At 40.7% G+C, this 20,297-nt stretch overlaps 1 protein-coding gene across 1 annotated transcript in view; it reads left to right on the forward strand.

Moving 5' to 3' along the window:
• PPEF2 (protein phosphatase with EF-hand domain 2) overlaps positions 1-19,177 on the forward strand; it is a 36,914-nt gene extending 17,737 nt beyond the window's left edge. Inside the window, 11 exon segments of the mRNA XM_025921692.2 lie at positions 827-993; positions 1,474-1,510; positions 1,603-1,752; positions 5,585-5,968; positions 7,721-7,906; positions 9,011-9,153; positions 12,451-12,557; positions 13,916-14,079; positions 14,802-14,889; positions 17,806-18,023; positions 18,025-19,177. Coding sequence (XP_025777477.2) covers positions 827-993; positions 1,474-1,510; positions 1,603-1,752; positions 5,585-5,968; positions 7,721-7,906; positions 9,011-9,153; positions 12,451-12,557; positions 13,916-14,079; positions 14,802-14,889; positions 17,806-18,023; positions 18,025-18,063 — 1,683 coding nt within the window. The 3' untranslated portion in view covers positions 18,064-19,177.
• Positions 19,178-20,297: the final 1,120 nt, after the last annotated feature.

A 20,297-nucleotide genomic window follows, 5' to 3' on the forward strand; every position in this document is an offset into this window, starting at 1 on the left:
ACGATCTCGCGGTCCGTGAGTTCGAGCCCCGCGTCAGGCTCTGGGCTGATGGCTCAGAGCCTGGAGCCTGTTTCCAATTCTGTGTCTCCCTCTCTCTCTGCCCCTCCCCCGTTCATGCTCTGTCTCTCTCTGTCCCAAAAAAAATAAATAAACGTTGAAAAAAAAATTAAAAAAAAAATAATAATACATAGGAGCAAATATATAATATAAAAGTCAGTACTATATTATATTTTAGTATATTTCTGTAAACTGTTTTAAAAGTCTGAGGTTAACAAAGAGAAAGAATCCTTACTTAGTGATTGATTTTTTTTCCAAATAAAGAAAATTGTTGATTATCAAAGCAACTGAAAGCTATTTTCCTATCCATTTTTAGTTATAAAATGTAGAACATGTAACAGCATACATGAATGTCCTATTAATGTAATATTACTTTACATATATACTGTGCTTCCCAAAGCATTTTCCCACTTATTGTATCCTTTAATCCTGAGGAAACTGACAGCTATTGTTATTATTACTGAAGATATTGTGGCCAGAATTTAAAACTGGCTTTTGGATCACAAGCTTGGTGTCCTTTGCACAATACCATATGGCAACACTCTGGCTTTGTATAAAGCACTTATTTTGATGAGCACGCTAGAAAGAAAATATAAGACCAATAAAAAAATACTTCCATCTTTTATTGACAATTCACATTTGGAGAAGAGCCAGAAAGCACAGAATTGGTGTTCGATCTGACATAACTGTCAAACGCCCATTGGCTTGACCTGATTTCCTATTCCCTTCCTTTGTTGCCACTTCTTGGACTTGTCTTCTTTTTGGGAAGAATGGCCTCCCGTCACCAGAGAGGGCCTACGTCTTCAATGGTGACTTCGTTGATCGAGGCAAGGATTCAGTAGAGATCCTGATGGTTCTTTTTGCCTTCATGTTGGTTTACCCAAAAGAGTTCCATCTTAATCGAGGAAACCATGAGGACCATTTGGTGAACTTACGGTAACAAACTCAAACACACTTGGGTATTTGATGTTTACTTGTGATTGAAAAGTTACTTTGTCAGAACTTCTTACTTGTTAGATACCTTTTCAAGTAGTTTTCCAATTTTTTAAAGGAATACACAATATGTAACATTAAAATATTTCTTACAAACCTACATATTATCCTACTTTTAATAAAACCATTAAACGTTTTTCCACATATCCATACTCTTTATCATATGAACGATAAAACTCACTGTAGAAAAACTAAGAAATACAGATAAACAGAAGGAAGAACGTTAAAATATCCCCTAATTTCTTGACCCAGAGTTAATGCTATAATTGTAAACATTTAGCAATTATTCCTCTTTTCTATATATTTGAGTCTCTTTTCTATATATTTGAGTATATGTATATAGTATATGAATTCTTATAAAAATTCAATTATACCATAAGTGTTGTCATTAAATTTAATATCTAGTTTTGCTTCTAAATCTAGATACGGCTTTACCAAGGAAGTGATGCATAAATATAAGGTATGCTGCCTTTAAAAGCAAAAGTTTTTCTTAGTTCAGATAAGTTAAGTGTATCACTTGAAAATTATTATCTTCTTAATATCATTTTTCAGACACATGGCAAGAAAATACTAAAAATACTGAAAGATGTTTTCTGTTGGCTTCCTCTGGCCACTCTGGTTGATGAGAAGGTCCTGATTCTTCATGGCGGAGTGTCAGACATGACCGACCTGGAACTCTTGGCTAAACTAGACAGGCACAAGGTATTGGCCAAGTAATGAAATAGTGCATATTTCACCATAATTTAACCCAGTTCATAATAATAACAACCCAGTTCATAATAATTTAACCCAGTCACTGCCTACATAAAGTCAATGTCATTTTGCATGCTGACTCCAGGTGACTTAATAAGGGCTGTTAAGGAAGCCATGAGGGGCGCCTCAGTGGCTCAGTTGGTTAAGTGTCTGACTTCAGCTCTGGTCATGATCTCAAGGTTCTTGGGTTCGAGCTCTGTGCTGACAGCTCAGAGCCTGAAGCCAGCTTCAAATTCTGTTCTCCCTCTCTCTCTGCCCCTCTCCCACTTGCACTCTGTCTCTCTCTCTTTCTCTCTAAAAAATCAATAAACATTAAAAGATTAAACAAACAAACAAGGAATATACATCTGGGCTCAAGGAGCAAGTGTGCTATGATCCATTAGTGATGTTTCTATGGACATGATAGTGGGGAGTGGCAGCTAGAGCCATCTGTTTGCTATCCCTGACCTAGACAATTCTAATAAACACCCCCATTCAATGTACCTGAAGAGCCTCTACCTCTCAAATAACTCAGTTAAACTCAACAAATGTTTTAAGTGAGTACTTCATTCAGGGAGGATGCTATTGGCAGACAGAAAAATGATGATCAATTTCGAATTAAACTCAACAACTATGGTTAAAGTGCTTACTATGTGCAAAGGAAGTGGTGGGGGGGATACAAAGATAACCAGAGATGGTGCCTGCCCTAAAGAAATTTACAATAATCAGCAGGAGGAGGGAGTGAGAGACAGAATGCATTATACTCCCATATTAATACGTCTCTATTTTCTGTTTCACTTTGGAAGTAAAAATTTAGAAAACAAGAATTCTATTTTCTTTTAATCATAGACTTTTAACACTTGAATGGTGTCTTATGGCTTCTGAACTCCCAGCTGCCCTTTCCAAAACACAGGAATCCCTACTACGACATCTTTGACAACATTTGCCTAAGCAATTACTACACAAGCTAGTGTGCTCTGGGCAACTCTAATTAATATACAAGTCTTTGTGAAATGAGAACATAAATGAAAGAGCATGGCTTTGGAATCAGACAGACTGGATTTGAATCTGGGAACATGCAGCACTTGGCTGATATGGCAGCTGTGTTTTACCAGGTTATCCAAGAACCAAGCCTTCTTATGTCTTGTTATTCTGCTGTCCTTAGCGTGTCTTTCCTGAGCCCTCATCTTATAGGCCAGGATAGCCTGCCACCACATCTGTATTCCAAGCAATAGGATAGGGGGAGGAAGAGGGGAAGAATATCCCTGCCCTTTAAAGACACAGGAAAGAAGTTGTATACATCTCTTCTGCTCTCATCCCATTGTTCAGAAAGTAGTTACTTGACTACTCCTTGCTGGAAGGGAGGCTGGAAATGCAGTCTTCTGTCTGGCTGGCCACATGCCCAGCACAAAAGTTAGGGTTTCCATTCCTATGACAAAGAAGGGGAAAAGAGATGGGGGAGAATGGTAGTCTCTGACACACAGATACTGAAGTATGGAACTGTGTTCTTTTTCCCTTGAGTAGGTATGGTGAGTGGTTGGATAGGCTAGAAATGGATAAAAATTCTTTTCCTGCTACTTATAGTTATAATACCTTGAAAAAGTTATTTAACTTACTGTAACCTCAGTTTCTGAATCTATACAATAGGAGAGTGAATGATTGTATCATAGATGTTGTGAGGATTAAATGAAAATATATGTGCATGTGCCTTACAAAATTTGTACTCAATAAGTGGAAATAGTATTAACTACATTTGGCTGAAGTGACAGAAAACTTCAGACAACAATGCCTTGTGATTATTTCTTCCTTCTGTAAATAAACACTGGAAGCAAGCAGTCCAGGGCTGGTAGTAATACCACAAAGTCACTAGAGGCCCAGTGTTCTGCTCTCTTGTTGCTCTACCATGCTACATCATGGCCCAACGTGGCTACTTGAGCTCCAGCCATCACAACCATATTCTAGCAGCATAACTTAGAAAGTAGAAGAAAGGCATGTTTCTTCCCTCTAAGGACATTCAGTTGTATACAGAATTTTTGTTCATATTTCTGTTCAGAATTTTGTCATATGTTAACATCTAGTGAAAGGCAGGTTGGCAAGTGTAGTCCTCATTCTAGGTGGTATCTGTAAGAATCTGGGTTTCTATTGCTAAGGAAGAAGAGTAGACAGATGGTAGGGTAGCCACACTCTACCTTAGTCTGCCCCTGTTGCTCCCCACATTTTCATGCACACCCCGCTCATCCCCTCCCCAATGGAGTCTACACTCAGGTCTCATCCAATGATTGCATCCAGTTCAAAGCCCAAGGTTTCTGGATTCAAGTCCTATTTGTCAAGGTCTGCCTATGGCCCTTTGGGGTCTGGTGACTAAAAGATGATTTCTGTGTCCCTGCTCCCAAAAACTCAGTGTTGGAAGGGGGAAAGGATAACTCCTTGGAAGAGGTGGGGGAGGGGACGCCTGCAACGTTTTCAACAGCTTCCTCCAAAACCTTCATTATAAATCCCCTTTCTGCTTCTCCGTAATCTCAACCCTTTCGTGTTCTTTGTGGAAGAGAAGGTGCCCAAGGGACCTAAAACCAGCTCTTAGTCTGCGTGATGTTTGGCACCTTATTTTTTTTTTTTTAATTCAAATATTCTGTTCTTATGTGGATCCTGAGAAACTTGACAGGAACCCATGGGGGAGGGGAAGGAAAAAAAAAGAGGTTAGAGTGGGAGAGAGCCAAAGCATAAGAGACTGTTGAGAACTGAGAGCAAACTGAGGGTTGAGGGGGGTGGGAGGGAGGAGAGGGTGGGTGATGGGTATTGAGGAGGGCACCTTTTGGGATGAGCACTGGGTGTTGTATGGAAACCAATTTGACAATAAATTTCATATATAAATAAAAAAAAATAGAAGAAAAAAAAAACAAAACAAAACAAAAAACAAATATTCTGTTCTGCTGCATCTATGTCTATGTATGGAGGTAGAGACAGCAAGTCACAATAAAGCAGATGATCTCATGGGAAGAATCACATTTAATGATGTAAACAGGAGAAGTAGGAACTTTGGGGAAAGAATGCTAAAGAACAGTTTGCCTTCTGGAGCTTAGCCAAAAGCTGACTTCCCAGTAGTTTGCAAAGCTCTGGGGAGGGGTGACGTAGCCATTTGTACCAAGTCCGGGAACCACTTGGGAGGAAAACACAAAGTAGGAGCTCTGGAGTCAGATTTCTGGGTTCAGTCCTGGTAATGTTTTAGTATCTCTGCACCTCAGTTTTCTTATCTGTACTATAAATGAGGATGCTATCTCACAGGAGTGTGAGGGCTAATCGGTTAATTCACGTAAAACTAAAAATGAAGATGCAATCTCATGGTGGCGACCTGAGAGCTAATCAGTGAATTCATGATAAGTACCCAGGATAGCACCTATTTACCAAGGGCCCGATACATAGTAACACGATTATTCTCCTTAATAATCAAAGTTAGGGATGCCTCTGGGGGATAGATTAATAACTTCCTTGAAATAAAGTTATCTGGGGGTCAAAAGGGGACTGACGGTCTGGCCCTCACTATGAGTTGCAACACGATGAGAAGGAGAGGGGATTATGACTCTGTTTACATTTGGTGGCCTTTCACTCTCTATGGCCAGGGGCTGGGGCTGCCTGGGAAGTCATCCAGTGCTTGTCCAAAGTTAGAGAACACCTCTGTTCCGTTCTACTCAATCTGGATGCCTCTCGAAATATCATTCAGGTCCTGCTGACCCTCTCTGAGTGTCCTTCCCTGTTCTTGCCCCAAGAACAACTCAACATCTTTGTCTTCTCTGGACATTTTTAGATTGTTTCCACTATGAGGCACAAAACGAGAAAGGAGAACGGGAAACAGGTGAAGAAGGAGGAAGCCAACCAGAAGAGCTCCGCAGGGAGACCCACCCCGTGGTTTCTCCCCCAGAGCCGCTCTCTCCCCGCTTCGCCCCTTCGCCTGGGCTCCCTCCAGGCTCACAGAGCCGGCCGCTCGTCCAGCATTCCCTGCGGCGCCCCCCGGGACGCGAAGGAGCTAGCCCGGCAGGTGCGGCGCTCCGTGGACCTGGAGCTGGACAGGTGCCGGCAGCAAGCAGGCTTCCCGGTGAGCCGGGGGAAGGAGGAGGCCTCGCTGTGCACGCCAGAAGCGGATTCAGGAGCAGAGGAGCCGCTGGAGCCCACGCAGGAGGAGTGGAGGCAGGTGGGTTGTGACCGGGTGCTGCCCCCTGGAATGTGGCCGTCTTCCGGAGGGGCTTTTAAAAAACAGAACAAGCCTCTTCCCTCCATGTAAATTCGGGGTATTTTTTCCCATCCCCTTCACTCTCCCCCTGGGGTTAGAACACCCCCAGAAGAACATTAGTATTTGCTTAATGGCTCATATGTTTTAGAGTTTGAGAGAGCACAGGGTGATGTGGCCGATGGGCTCTATTGCCTGAGCAAATTTGGTTTAGTGACCTAGCATCGTTGGGGTAGGAAGGTAAGCCATGATTTACTGGGTGCTATTATATGATGTTTTGTGTTGCGTGTGTCAGAAAGATGGCCATTGCAGCTCAAGGCCAAAAGGGTTAGGTCAGCAACTTCTGTCTTTCTCTGTTATCAGGCAAATAAAGGCTTTTCCAAGATCTCCAGAGATGTGTCCTATGGCCACCCCTCGCTGCAAGGGACGCTGGGAAAGCACATATTTTGCTAGGCACAGTGCCACCTCAAACACCTCATCAGAGTTCTGTTAGCAAGGAAGAAGAAGGAAAACAGAGTAGGCACTCATGGTGTTTTCCTAACTATAACTCTGGCAGCCAAATGCAGGGCACATTTCACTGGGGCAAGACTGTGGCAGGGAAGCTTGTAATCCATGTGGTGAGTTTGTGTAGTAGTGTTAGTAGAATGATGTGAACTTGCTGGTGTTCGACCATTTTTGACCTATAAAAATGGCAGTTTTTTTTTTTTTTAATGGTTCATCCAGTAAAGAAAAGGAATTCAGAATTATTTTAGAGCTAAAATTAGCAGAACGGGCTGATTGACCAGATGGAGGGTGGCGAGAAAGAGGAGTCACAGCTGACTCTGAGGCTGGAAACCTCAGAGAGAGAGATGGTGAGTTTAGGCTACGTTCTCCCTGCACTATCGATCTGGGCTTCAACATCAACTTAGAATGGAAATTTAAATATATATATATATATATATTTTTTTTTTTTTTTAAATTTTTTATTTGCAAATGCTGAGGGGCGCCTGGGTGGTTCAGTTGGTTGAGCATGCGAATTCCGCTCAGGCCATGATCTCCTGGTCCGTGAGTTCGAGCCCCGCGTCGGGCCCTGTGCTGACAGCTCAGAGGCTGGAGCCTGCTTCGGATTCTGTGTCTCCCTCTCTCTCTGCCTCTCCCCCACTTGTGCTCTCTTTCTCTCAAAAATAAACATCAAACAAAATTTTTTTTTAATGCTGACATTACTTTAAGAAATGAAGCATTTGATTGCACATTCTCAGGACCACACCTGATGCTGGAGGAGAGATTGTATTGCCAGGCCCAGATGTCTGCCTTCTTTTTGGGGCAAATGTCCAGGAGCCTGGAGCACTGGGGCTCACTGAAGACAGCTGACTCTGATCAAAGCATCTACCAGAGCAGTTCCCTTTTAATCTGTTTTACGTGTTGAGCTTTCATGTGAGACTTACTTCCAAGAAAGTGGGTACAAGCTTGTCAAACAATATGCACATACCCACGCTCATTCCATGAATAATAAAAAGATTCTGAAACCTCAGGGATTCAAAATATAAGCATATGTCAAACATTGATTATGCAAAAAATTATTCCCTTATTTTTATTCAAATATCTGTATCCTCTTCCTTTCCTCCTCCTCCTGTTACTCCTTTTCCTTCTCTTCCTCTTCCTCCTCCTCTTCTCATAGGAATGACTCTGAATCTCTGTCTAGATTTTAGGAAAGAAACCATCTCTTGGTCTCTCCAGGTGGTAGATATACTGTGGAGTGATCCCATGGCTCAGGAGGGCTGTAAGGCCAACACTGTTCGAGGAGGAGGCTGTTATTTTGGACCCAATGTGACAGAACGGTTGCTACAGAAATACAACCTGCAATTCCTGATCCGCTCACACGAGTGCAAACCTGAAGGCTATGAGTTCTGCCACAGCCGCAAGGTGGGTGGGCCATCTGCAGAAGCCCACGAGTGGTCCATATTGCTCCTCCCAGGCCTGGATGAGCTCAGGCTCCTGCTTTCCCACAATCCACTGTGTCTTGTATTTGTTAGCCACTTGCTCAAAGCGACTAGGTCCTTTACTGTTATTTATCCTTGGCTCTCATCGCCTCTTTAAACCTCAAAATTCGATTGCTACCACCACTCACCAATACCCTGAGAGGAGAAAAAGGGGCAGGTATTGTCCCATCTAGTGGCTAGAAATATGGCCTGGTGCTTTCCCAGGCACATCTCTATTCTGTAAGTCACGTTGCTCACTGGCACATATTTCAAACAACAGTACAGGGTAACAGGATTTCTGCACTGTGCCCCAGGCAGGGATTCAGGATTGTTTGTCTTCTCAGGAGTGTACTTAATGTCCTGTCTGATCTTTGGACATCTTAATCCTACAATGTTAGCCTAGCCCAATGCCACTAGGATGAGAGTATTCCCACAAAAACTAACTCTCCAGGAGAATAACAGGTTTCCATGTGGGGGAAATAAAAGATCAACTAATCTGAGAAATGTTTGGTTAAACAGTTATACAAGTTTCTCTACTGTAGGACTTCTGAGAACCATTAGTTTCCTATATTCTTTGTAAATCTCCAAGAAGAGATACACTGTCTACTATTTCCCAATGTATTGACAATGGAAACTTTTTCCACAGAGCATCTCAGGAGGCACAGTACTCTGTAGGAAACTCTACTTTGAGGCCTCACACCAGCTTTGATAACTGGCTTGCCAATTGTAACGACCCTTCCTAATTTATCGGTTCCAGCTTGCCTCTAAGTTGAACCAAATGAAGTGTTTTCTGTTACCCCTGCTATTGTACTTGGGATAAAAATGTGAAGAAAACATGTTGTGGATGTCCTATCAGAATCCAAGTTGTTATTACTGGAGCCACCACTCCTGCCCTACCAGCATTGATGACTTTAAAAAAAATTTAAAAGATCTGTAGGTGAGGTCAAGAAAGAAGAGCAGCTCCTGAAATTGGGTTGGGCCCTATCAGATTGAGAGTCAAGAGTTCTTCAGCGAACCTGAACGCCTTTCTCTCTCTGTTTTGATTTAGGTGTTAACAATCTTTTCTGCCTCCAACTACTATGAAGTTGGCAGCAACAGAGGGGCCTATGTCAAACTGGGGCCAGCCCTGACCCCGTACATCGTGCAGTATCAAGCTAACAAGGTGACCCACATGCTGACCATGAGGCAAAGGCAAGACTTTTTAATGAATGATTTTCCGAAAACCAGAATGACGGTGTTTGTGGAGCCTTTGAAATGTCAAACATCATTACATATATCCACATTCTAAGTGAAAATTCAAAGTGTAGCCCTGTTAGCAGTAAGGTCTACAATAGACATTCTAGCAGGGGCCTCTTCCTTCTCCTCCATACACTTGAAGATCTGTACCGACCCGTCATGAATGGGAGTAACAAATTTGTTTCCTGCAGGAGTTATTCTCAATGGGCACATCTTGGGTAAAGTCCATGTACCAGGCCACTAAGTCTTTCTAGGGCCACTCTTCTGTTTTCTCTCATCTTTAAAGTGTTTGTGTTACTCCCTAAGCCAGAGCCGAAGGTTCTTTGCTTTCAAGGGGTTTGACAGATGGGTTTCAGTTCACACATTTGTTAGCAATGCCCTTTTCTCCCTGGGAAGGAAGCATATAATATTACTTAAATGGCTTCTGTTGAGATGCTTCTGAATTCTAACCTTAGTTGTGAGCTTACCACACACTAAGTGCTATTATAAAGAAGTTATATGTAGTATCTAACAATGGACTTAAGAAATTCATACTAATTTCAGTTTTATAGAAGAGATCGTTAAAGAACACAGATGAAATCAGCTAGCCCATGGTCACACAGCTAATAACACAGTGAAGGCAAGCCTTGATACAGGCAGTCTTATTTCAGAAATCACATACTTAACAGACACGCAGGATTGCCTCCTACCAGGAAGATGGCCCCAGAGTATATAAGCTGCCAACAGATACAGTTTTAGTGCTACTGAGCAAGCTTCTGTAATTATCAGAGGAACTAATTCGAAATCAGAACAAATTTGACATAAACCCTGGAAAGAGAACATACTAATATTTACCATCTGCCTTGTGTGAGTGCTATAAAAGTGCATTATTTTAAATCACTCTTGAGTTACTGAATATGAAGAGTTATTAAACACTTAAGTTATTAAAAAAAATCAAGGCCAGCCTCACTCAAGAAGTTTTATATGAAAATTTAAACTCATTAAGTGATAGTCAAACCCCCTGTGCAGCAGAATCATCTGTGGAGCTTTACAAAAAAATCAGCCGCCCTAGCCTCCGCAGCCCCACCAAATTGGAATCTCCAGGGGTGGGCCCCAGGCAACTGGAATACCACAATTCCATATGGTTTAGGTACGTATGGAATCACTACAAATGAAGTCACTGTAGGGAATCCTATAGAGAGTATGTTTTAGTAATATAATCAAAGAGCTCTTTGAGGGGCACCTGAGTGTCTGTCATTTAAGCATCCAGCTTCAACTCAAGTCATGATCTCATGGTTGTGGGTTCAAGCCGTGTTGGGCTCTGTGCTGACAGCTCAGAGCCTGGAGCCTGCTTCGGATTCTGTGTCTCCCTGTCTCTCTGCCTCTCACCTGCTTGTGCTCTCTCTGTCTCTCTCAGAGACAGATGTTTAAATGTTTAAAATGTTTAAACATTAAAATGTTTAAATGTTTTAAAATGTTTAAAATAAACATTTTAATTAAAAATATTAAAAAAAAGAGCTCTTTGAAATAAATATTCATTGATTATATTAAAGCAAGTAAACATCATCCAATTTACCCAGAAGTCACTTGTCCGACAACTTCAACTCCCTGGAGTGCAGTGGACACGTTAGATGTCTCTGACCATCTATGATTGATGTCTCAATGTCCATAAACTCAAGATCATGTCTTTTTCTTAGAAGAGCCCTCATTCAGAATCCATTTACTTTGGGTTTACACCCATGTCTCACAATAATAGGTCAAGATTGATTCCTGGTCCTACCCTGTATCAGCTATGTGACCTTGGATTACTGACTTTGTAATGGGCATAATAATCAGACCTACCTCAGTGGGTGTTGGAGGATTGAGATAACCATGCAGAGCTCTGCACTTAGTTAGTGTTCAATGTTTGTGGCTTGATGTAGAAACCGAGAGCCTTATACATCTAGACAGCTCCTGAGAGCATCACTATACTACATCCCTGCATGATAATGATTGATGACTGCAAGTTAGTAGAAGATAGTGCAAATGCTTTGCCAGACCAGTGGTTTGTTAACTTTTGGAGAGAAGGGAGTCCCATACTTCTTTTAACCTTTGATGAAACAGTGAACTCCCTCCAGAAAAAAACAAATAAATTCACGTACCCATACGATTTGGGATGAGTTTTGGGCACTTCACGCTCTACTAGGGGTCTGGTGGAGTCCACTTGAGGTCTATTATACTAACCACCTTAAACTGCAAGGAAAATTTTCATCAAGCATGATTAAAACTCTGTGTGTGTGTGCACGTGTATGTGCTCACGTGTGTGTGTGTAACTTTTAGCCGTTGAAAAGACAGGATATCCGGTCATAATTTATAGAATGGCTATAAATGAGGCATGACAAAGTATATATTTACCTTTATCTCTTTGTATCTTTTTATTGATTCAACTACAGATATTTATTGAACACTTACTTGGGCAAAGTGCTATGCCCAGAATTACCCTTTTGATCCAATAAGAATGAGAAAACTAAATTAATGTTATTTTGTTATTCAAAACCTGGCCTTGTGCCTATTTAACATAATAATAAATTATAAGGAAAGCATATGATTATATTAGAAGATACCATTTACTGAGTGCTTTCAATGTGCTGGGCTTTCTTCTAAGTGCTTTATATGAATTTACTTTTTTAATCTTCACAATAATCCTGTGAGGTAGGTACATTTTTAAGAAATGTTTATTTATTTATTTATTTTGAGAGAGAGAAAGAGAGAGCAGGGGAGGGGCAGAGAGAGAAGGAGAGAGAGAATCCCAAGCAGGCTCCATGCTGTCAGCACAGAGCCTGATGCGGGGCTCAAACTCACAAACAGTGAGATCACGACCTGAGCAGAAATCAAGAGTTGGACGCTTAACCAACTGAGCCACCCAGGTGGCCCGAGGTAGGTACCATTTTTATCCCTATTTTTCCCTTGAGGAAACTGAGGTGCAGTGCAGGTAGCTAACTTTACCACAAAGGTGGTCTTTTTCCAGAACTTTTGCTGTAACCACTCTTCTGCACTGGGTAGGACACAGTAGGTCCTATTTGTCCATGGCAGGGAGGAGTGGGAGGGGAGTGGGGAGAAATAAGAGATGAAACTCTTTGTTCAAAAACTGAGCTCTTCTCCCCAAAACTGAGTTCTAGGGAGGTTGAGACATTAAGAAAGAGAGAGGAGGAATGTGGTAAAAACAAAACAAAACCCCTCACTATTTCCTCTATGTTAACTTTTTAAAATGTTTCTTTTGTTCTCCTGTCCCAGGATTAGCAGAGTAGAGGAGTCAGCTCTGAGAGCTCTGCGGGAAAAGTTATTTGCTCATTCCTCAGATCTTCTTGGTGAATTTAAGAAGCATGATGCAGATAAAACTGGTAAGACTCAGAAAATAAAATATTCATAGAAGAAGGAAGCTCAACAACAACAACAACAACAAATCTGTCTTGCAGAAGTTATCAAATCAATATTTGTTGAATTAGTGGTAACTAATTGGGGCACCTGGGTGGCTTAGTTGGTTAAGCCCTGATTTTGGCTTAGGTCATGATCTCTTGATTTGTGAGTTCGAGCCCCTCATCAGGCTCTGTGCTGAGAGCTCACAGCCGGAGGCTGCTTTGGATTCTGTGTTTCCCTCTCTGTCTCTGCCCTTCCTCCACTCATACTCTGTCCTTCTCTCTCTAAGAAACAAATAAACATTAAAAAAATTAAATAATAATGAACTAAGATAACCAAAGGACATTCTTTGACTACTTTCTTCATTTTATTCAACTTAATGTTCCAGTTATCTTTTCTAAATTTTATAATTCCAAGCTTTTAACAGAATGTGAATGTAGCTAAATATAGATGGAGATGGTAAAAGTAAATGGAGTCAAGGGGAGGGTGACAAGGCCAGAACTAAGCAAAAAGCAACAGGTTTGGAAGGTTAGAAGAACATATCCAAGATTTGCAAAAGGTTAGTGATTTGGCTTCTTGTTATTTAGTGTGTACGTATCTGTTCTGTGCTCTGTTATTAAAGCTAGAAATTTTGTCTTTGCTCAACTTAATGGAATGTCTAATATACATTGACCACACATAGCCTTATTAGAAAATTAGTAACAGTCATAAATACATAGCAATATGTGTTCATATACATATCAACAACCAATGCTGTGTGTATATATATATATATATATATATATATATATATATACACACACACACACACACACATATATATGTGTATATATAATGTATATATCTGTTCATATATATAATCATGTATAATATCTGTATGTGTATATACATATATACATATATATGTATAATATCTATTCATATACATAACAAAAACCAATGCTGTGTGTGCCTGTGTGTAAAGTTTAGGATATTATTTATGGGAGTGTTGTGTGACTTTTCAATTGTTTTCCCAGGGTTAGCAAATAAAAACAGGGTAACTAATTAAATTTAAATTATAGATAGGCAACAAACAATTTTAAGGTCTAATAATGTCCCGTGCAATATTTGGGCCGTATACTTTGTGGTCTGTCTGAAATTCATATTTAATTGAGCATTCTGTATTTTATCTTGCAACCCTAGTTTCCAGTGTACTCGACCTTGACCAACAAAAATAGTGAGAGTGCCCATTATATCTATTACCTACAGACAGCAAGAAGTATGTCAGGATAGAAAGGCGTGCACTCTGGGCAGGACACTAGACTTATAAGTGACAAGTCAACAAATTAGCTCTTTCCTGTAGGTTTAATCACCCTTAGTGACTGGGCAGAAGCCGTGGAGTCTGTGTTGCATCTAGGACTGCCATGGCGGATGCTGAGGCCACAGCTGGTGAACAGCTCAACGGATAACACATTGGAGTACAAGTCCTGGCTGGAGGATTTGGCCAAAGAACAACTGAACCGTGAGGTAATGGTGTGAAAATGGTGGATGAAGGCACACTGCGGGCCATGAATCTCCTTATGGAGAGCTTTGAATCAGAAATAGTCAAATATTGAGAGCCCAAAAAAGAAGATGGATGAGAAAAAGGAACTATTTGTTGGGTTTCTATATGTCAGGTTTTGTGTTAAGCAACTTACATATGCTGCCTCAGTTTATCCTCAAAATACCTACCCGGTGAGGCTAGTATTATCAGTACCATTATACCTATGAGAACACCTCTCACGAAGCTTCTAAATTGTAGAACTGGGACTCAGACCCAGGTCTGCTGACTTCCTTGGCATTATGCTGCTTCTCCCACTAAAATAAAGAGAAGGATTTATTCAATAAATACATATTGAATGTTTAATGTACGTGAGGCCTTGAGCTAAGTACTTTTTTAAATGGCTTTATTTCAGTATAAGTCACATACCATATAATTCATCCATTCAAAGTATATAATTCATTGTTTGTTTGTTTTTTGTATATTCACTGGTATGTGCAACCATCCCCATGGTCAATATTAGAACAGTTTCATCATGGTCTAGGTACTTCTTAAACCCTTGGGCTATTTGGTAGTCTGAAAGGGTTGGGGATAAAATATCTTCAGTTTTTTCAACCATATCTTATTGTCAGGGTTGATTCTGTGTTCCTTATATATTAGGACAAGCCTAAAATAAGATATAGAAAGAAAAATGTCTTTTCTTTTGTAGAACATACAGTCAAGTTTGCTGGAAACACTGTATCGAAACCGATCCAACCTGGAGACCATTTTTAGGATCATAGACCGTGATCATTCAGGTAAAGGCATGTATTATCCTATCACTTCTGACCCATAGCAAATCTTTACCTCCCAGCCTCAGTCTCCTTTCTGGCTATTTACCTCTCTCCTCAAGCACTTTGGGAACAAAGTAAATAATTATTATGCTTATAAATGGCAGAAACTAGTAAAGTGTTTGAACAATACGAGCAATCCATATAGAAGAGGGGTAGGGCAGAAAAGAATGAAGACAAACTGAGAACTTCTCAGGAAAAAGAGTGGTTAGAAGATGTAATATCCCTATAGTCACACCAAAGATAGTCATGAAGTAATGAAAAGTGTCTAGAGCAGAAAGGCTTTTTACAATCTCACTCCCAACGTATTCTTTTTAAATTTCTGATTTTGGTAATTACAGATTCACAAGAAATTATGAAAAAATGTATAGGAAGGTCTTATATACCCTCACCTTTCCCCCCCAGTGGTCCAAAGGCTTTTTTCATTGTCATTACTCTTTCTCCACCTGTTTTTTGATGTAATTCACAAACCATATAATGTGCCCATTTAAAATATTCAGTTCACTGATTCTTGGTATGTTTATAAGGTTGTGTAACCATCATCACTATCTAACTATAAAGCCTTTCATCACCCTAAAAAGAAACCCATACCCATTAGCAGTCACTCTCCATCCCTGTCCCTTCTACACCAGCCCCTGGCAACCATTAATCCACTTTTTGTCTCTAAGGATTTGCCTCGTCTGGACATTTTGTATAAATGGAATGACACAGTATATGTGGCCTTTGGTGTCTGGCTTCTTTCACTTTGCATAATGTTTTCAAGGTTCATCCATGTTGTAGCATATATAAGATCTTTGTTCTTCTTTATAGCTGGACCATATTCCATTGTATGGATATGCCACATTTTGTTTATCCATTTAACAGTTGATAGACATTTAGATTGTTTCCACTTTTGGGCTGTTATGCATGATGGTACTGTGAACATTTATGTACAAGTTTTTATGTGAACATACGGTTTTATACTCCCTTGAATATGTTCCTAAGAGTACAATTGCTGAATCATATCATAAAACTATGTTTTACTTTTTGGGGAACTGCCAAACTGTTTTCTACAGTGACTAAAGCATTTTACATTCCTGCTAATGTTTGAGGGTTCCAATTTCCCCACATCCTCACCAGGACTTGTTACTTCCCACCCTTTTTTATAGCCATACTACTGAGTGTGCAGTATCTCATGGTTTTGATCTGCATTTCCTCAATTACCCATGACATTGAGCATCTTTTCATGTGCTTATTGGAAAATTGTATATATTCTCTGGAGAAATGTCTGCTCAAATCCTTTGCCTATTTTTTTTTAATTATTCATCTTTTTGTTGTTGATATATATATATACACACACACACACACACACACACCATTATCAGATCTATGGTTTGCAAATATTTTCTCCAACTTTATAGGTTGTCCTTTCACTTTTTTGGTAGTTCCCTTTGATGCAAAAATTTTTTTAATTTAAAAAAAGTCAAATTTATTTGTTGTTGTTGTTTGTGCTTTCGGTGTCATATCTAAGAAACCATTATGTAATCCAAGGTCACAAAGATTTACACCTATGGTTTTTTCTAAGAGTTTTAAAGTTTTAGCTCTTCCAGTTAAGTCCATTTTGAGTTAATTTAAAGAAAATTTTTTTTATTGTTCATTTATTTTTTATTTATTTTTTTTTTTTTTTAATTTTTTTTTTCAACGTTTATTTATTTTTGGGACAGAGAGAGACAGAGCATGAACGGGCGAGGGGCAGAGAGAGAGGGAGACACAGAATCGGAAACAGGCTCCAGGCTCTGAGCCATCAGCCCAGAGCCCGACGCGGGGCTCGAACTCCCGGACCGCGAGATCGTGACCTGGCTGAAGTCGGATGCTTAACCGACTGCGCCACCCAGGCGCCCCTGTTCATTTATTTTTAAGAGAGAGACAGAGTGTGAGTGGGGGGGCGGGGGCAGAGAGAGGGAGACACAGAATCCGAAGCAGGCTCCAGGCTCTGAGCTGTCAGCCCAGAGCCCAACATGGGGCTCGAACTCACGAACCATGAGATCATGACCTGAGCCAAAGTAGGACGTTTAACCAACTGAGCCACCCAGCCGCCCCTTTTTTGAGTTAATTCTCGCTGGTAGTGCGAGATAGGGGGTCTAGCTTCATTCCTTTACATGAGGATATTGAAAAAACAATTCTTTCTCCACTGAATGATCTTGGAACCCTTGTAAAAAAAAGTCAATTGACCATAGGTGTATGGGTCCAAAAGCTTTTTATAAACAAAATAAATTATGTTTGGGATGATTTAATGCATGGTTTCTCAGCAATGGCACTACTGACATGTTAACCTGAGTAATTCTTTGTTTTGGGGTCCATCCTGACTACTGTAGGATATTTACCAGCATCCCTGGCATTTACCTACTAGATACCAGTAACACTCACCCCCACCCCAGTCATGACAATCAAAAATGTTTCCAGAGGAAGGGAAACAAAATTGCTCCCAGGGGTGATCAACTGATTTTATGCCACTCCCTTGGGCATTTAAACTAGATACAAGGCCTTGGGTATCTTTGCCTGTTTAACAGTAAGGAGCAGGTTTCCTTGTAAGAATGTCAGAGGCAATGAACATTGAAAACTAAATTGACTCATGCAAGGCACCTGAGTGGCTCAGTCAATTAAACTTCTGACTTCAGCTCAGGTCATGATCTCATGATTTGTGAGTTCGAGCCCCGCATCGCGCTCTGCACTAACAGCTCAGAGCCTGGAGCCTGCTTTGGATTCTGTGTCTCCCTCTCTCTCTGCCACTCCCCCACCCACGCTCTGTCTCTGTCTCCCCAAAATAAGTAAACTTTAAAAAAAATAGGCAAAAAAGAAGAAAACTAGACTGACTCACTGAAGTGACTTCTTCTCTTTGGTAAGGGTTCATCTCACTGGACGAATTCAGGCATACTTGGAAGCTGTTCAGCTCTCATATGAACATCAGCATCACAGATGACTGCATCTGTGACCTTGCACGGAGCATTGACTTCAACAAGGATGGCCACATCGACATCAATGAATTCCTGGAGGCCTTCCGCCTTGTGGAGCAATCCTGCTCAGAAGGCAATGCCTCAGATTGCCCACAAACCACAAACACTAATTAATGACAATGGCTGCAGCAAACCAGGCACACACTAAGAGCAGCCTGGTGTTCATCGCCCACGGTGCCTCATAACCAATACTGCACTTGTCGCTGGAATAGCTCCTTTATTCTCCATAGATATGTGGAATTTTATGCTGAGAATTTGCCTACCAGTGTGCATCAGAGTCACCTATTTGGGTGTGTGTGGGGTGTGTGTGTGTGTGTGTTTAAATATATAGGTAACCCATCCTCATCTCAGAAGTTTCACAAGGTAAGACCCATGTATAAATATTTTTAAATTCTGAAGTCTACCCCAGTTAAGAACCACCGATAATTCAACTCCCTCATTGTTTTCATTTTATACCTTTAACTTATTGTTTTTAAAATGTTGTATTGAGGGACACCCAGGTGGCTCAGTTAGTTAAGCAACTCAGGGTCATGAGTTCAAGTCCCATATTGGGCAATGCGCTGGGCATGAAGCCTACTTTAAAGAAGAAGGAGGAGGAAGAGGAGGAGGAGGAGGAGGAGGAGGAGGAGGAGGAGGAGGAGGAGGAGGAGAAGAAGAAGAAGAAGAAGAAGAAGAAGAAGAAGAAGAAGAAGTCTTTTTTTTTTAATGTTTATTTATTTTTGAGAGAGGGAGAGTGGGGGAGGGGCAGGGAGTGATGGGGACAGAGGACCCCAAGCAGGCTCCATGCTGACAGCAGAGAGCCTGATGCAGGGCTAAACTCATGAACCAGGAAATCATGACCTGAGCTGAAGTCAGATGCTTAACTGACTGAGCCACCCAGGTACCCCTTATTTTTTTTAATTAAATGCTTATTTATTTATTTTGAGAAAGAGAGTGAGTATAAATGGGAGAGGGGCAGAGAGAAAGGGAGAGAGAATCCTAAGCAGGCTCTGCACTGTCAGCACGAAACCCTATGTGGGGCCTGAACCTGGGGACCATGATCACTACCTGAGCCAAGAGTTGGACGCTTAACTGATTGAGCCACTCAGGCCACCGAAAAATGTCTCATTGATAAAGGAAAATTATGAAAAATTGTTTATGCAATCCCATGACTGAAACATATGGACTGTTTTCATTATGACTTTTTCTTGTTGTAACTATAGTTTTTATATAATTTAATGTTTTGCTTTTTTAAAAAATAAATTCATACCTAATTGTAAATACTTACCTGTGTTGCTACATAGTACTCATGATTATTAGTTTAATGGCTGCATAATTTTCTTCCAGATGGGTGAACTATAGCCATTTTCCAATTGTTAATCATGTGCATTGTTTTTAGTTTTCCATTATTATAAATAACACCATGGTTAATAACTTTCCGCGTATAGCTTGTTTTACAAAAGTCTTTTGAATTCTACATTTTCTTAAGATAAAATCCCAGGAATGGATTACTTTGTCAAAGGGCATTGTATTAGTCTTAGATTTACCCTAAGGAGTTGGCTCACATGATTATGGAGGCTGACAAATCCCAAGACCTGCAGTCGGCAAGCTGGAGATGCGGGAGAGCTGATGGTGTGGTTCCAGCCCAAGTCCAACAGCCTCAGTACCAGGAGGGCCAATGATTTAAGTAACAGTCTCAGTCTGAATCCAAAGGCAGGAGAGGAAAGATGTCTCAGCTTAAAAAAAATTCAAGCAGAGAGAGAGAATTCTCTTTTATTCAGCCTTTTATTCTATCCAGGCCTACAATGAGTAAGATGAGGTCCACCCACATTAGGGGGGGCAATCTGCTTTACTCAGTCTACCAATTCAGATGTTAACCTTATCAGGTATACTGAGAAATAACGTTTAAACAAATAGCTGGTTGCCCCATGCTGACACAGGTTTGAACATTTTTTTTTTAAGTTTTATTTATTTATTTTGAGAGCAAGTGAGAGCAGGGAAGGGGCAGAGAGAGAGGGAGAGCGAGAATCCTGAGCAGGCTCAGCTTGGATCACGAACTGTGAGATCCTTGACCTGAGCCAAAATCAAGAGTCAGATGCTTAACTGGTTGAGCCACCCAGGTGTCCCCAGATGTGAACATTTTAATGGCATCTTGCTTTTTAGGACTGAGCATACCCATAAACTCACGAGCTTTGAGTGTGATCATTTGTAATTTTTGCTAAAGGCGAATGATGGTATTTCAATGCTATTTTAATCTACATTTCTTATATAGTATCTCCCCCACCTCATTTTATTTTTAAAGTAAGGAAACTGAGTCCAAAAGATTAGCTGGATAAATGATCTAGTTAATGACACAGCCAGGACTAGAACCCATGATCCCTGCTCCATCCAGCGTTCTTTCCA

The sequence above is a fragment of the Puma concolor genome, chromosome B1 (assembly GCF_028749965.1).
Source record: "Puma concolor isolate L17-30 chromosome B1, mPumCon1.1.hap2, whole genome shotgun sequence".
NCBI classification, from domain to species: domain Eukaryota; kingdom Metazoa; phylum Chordata; class Mammalia; order Carnivora; family Felidae; genus Puma; species Puma concolor.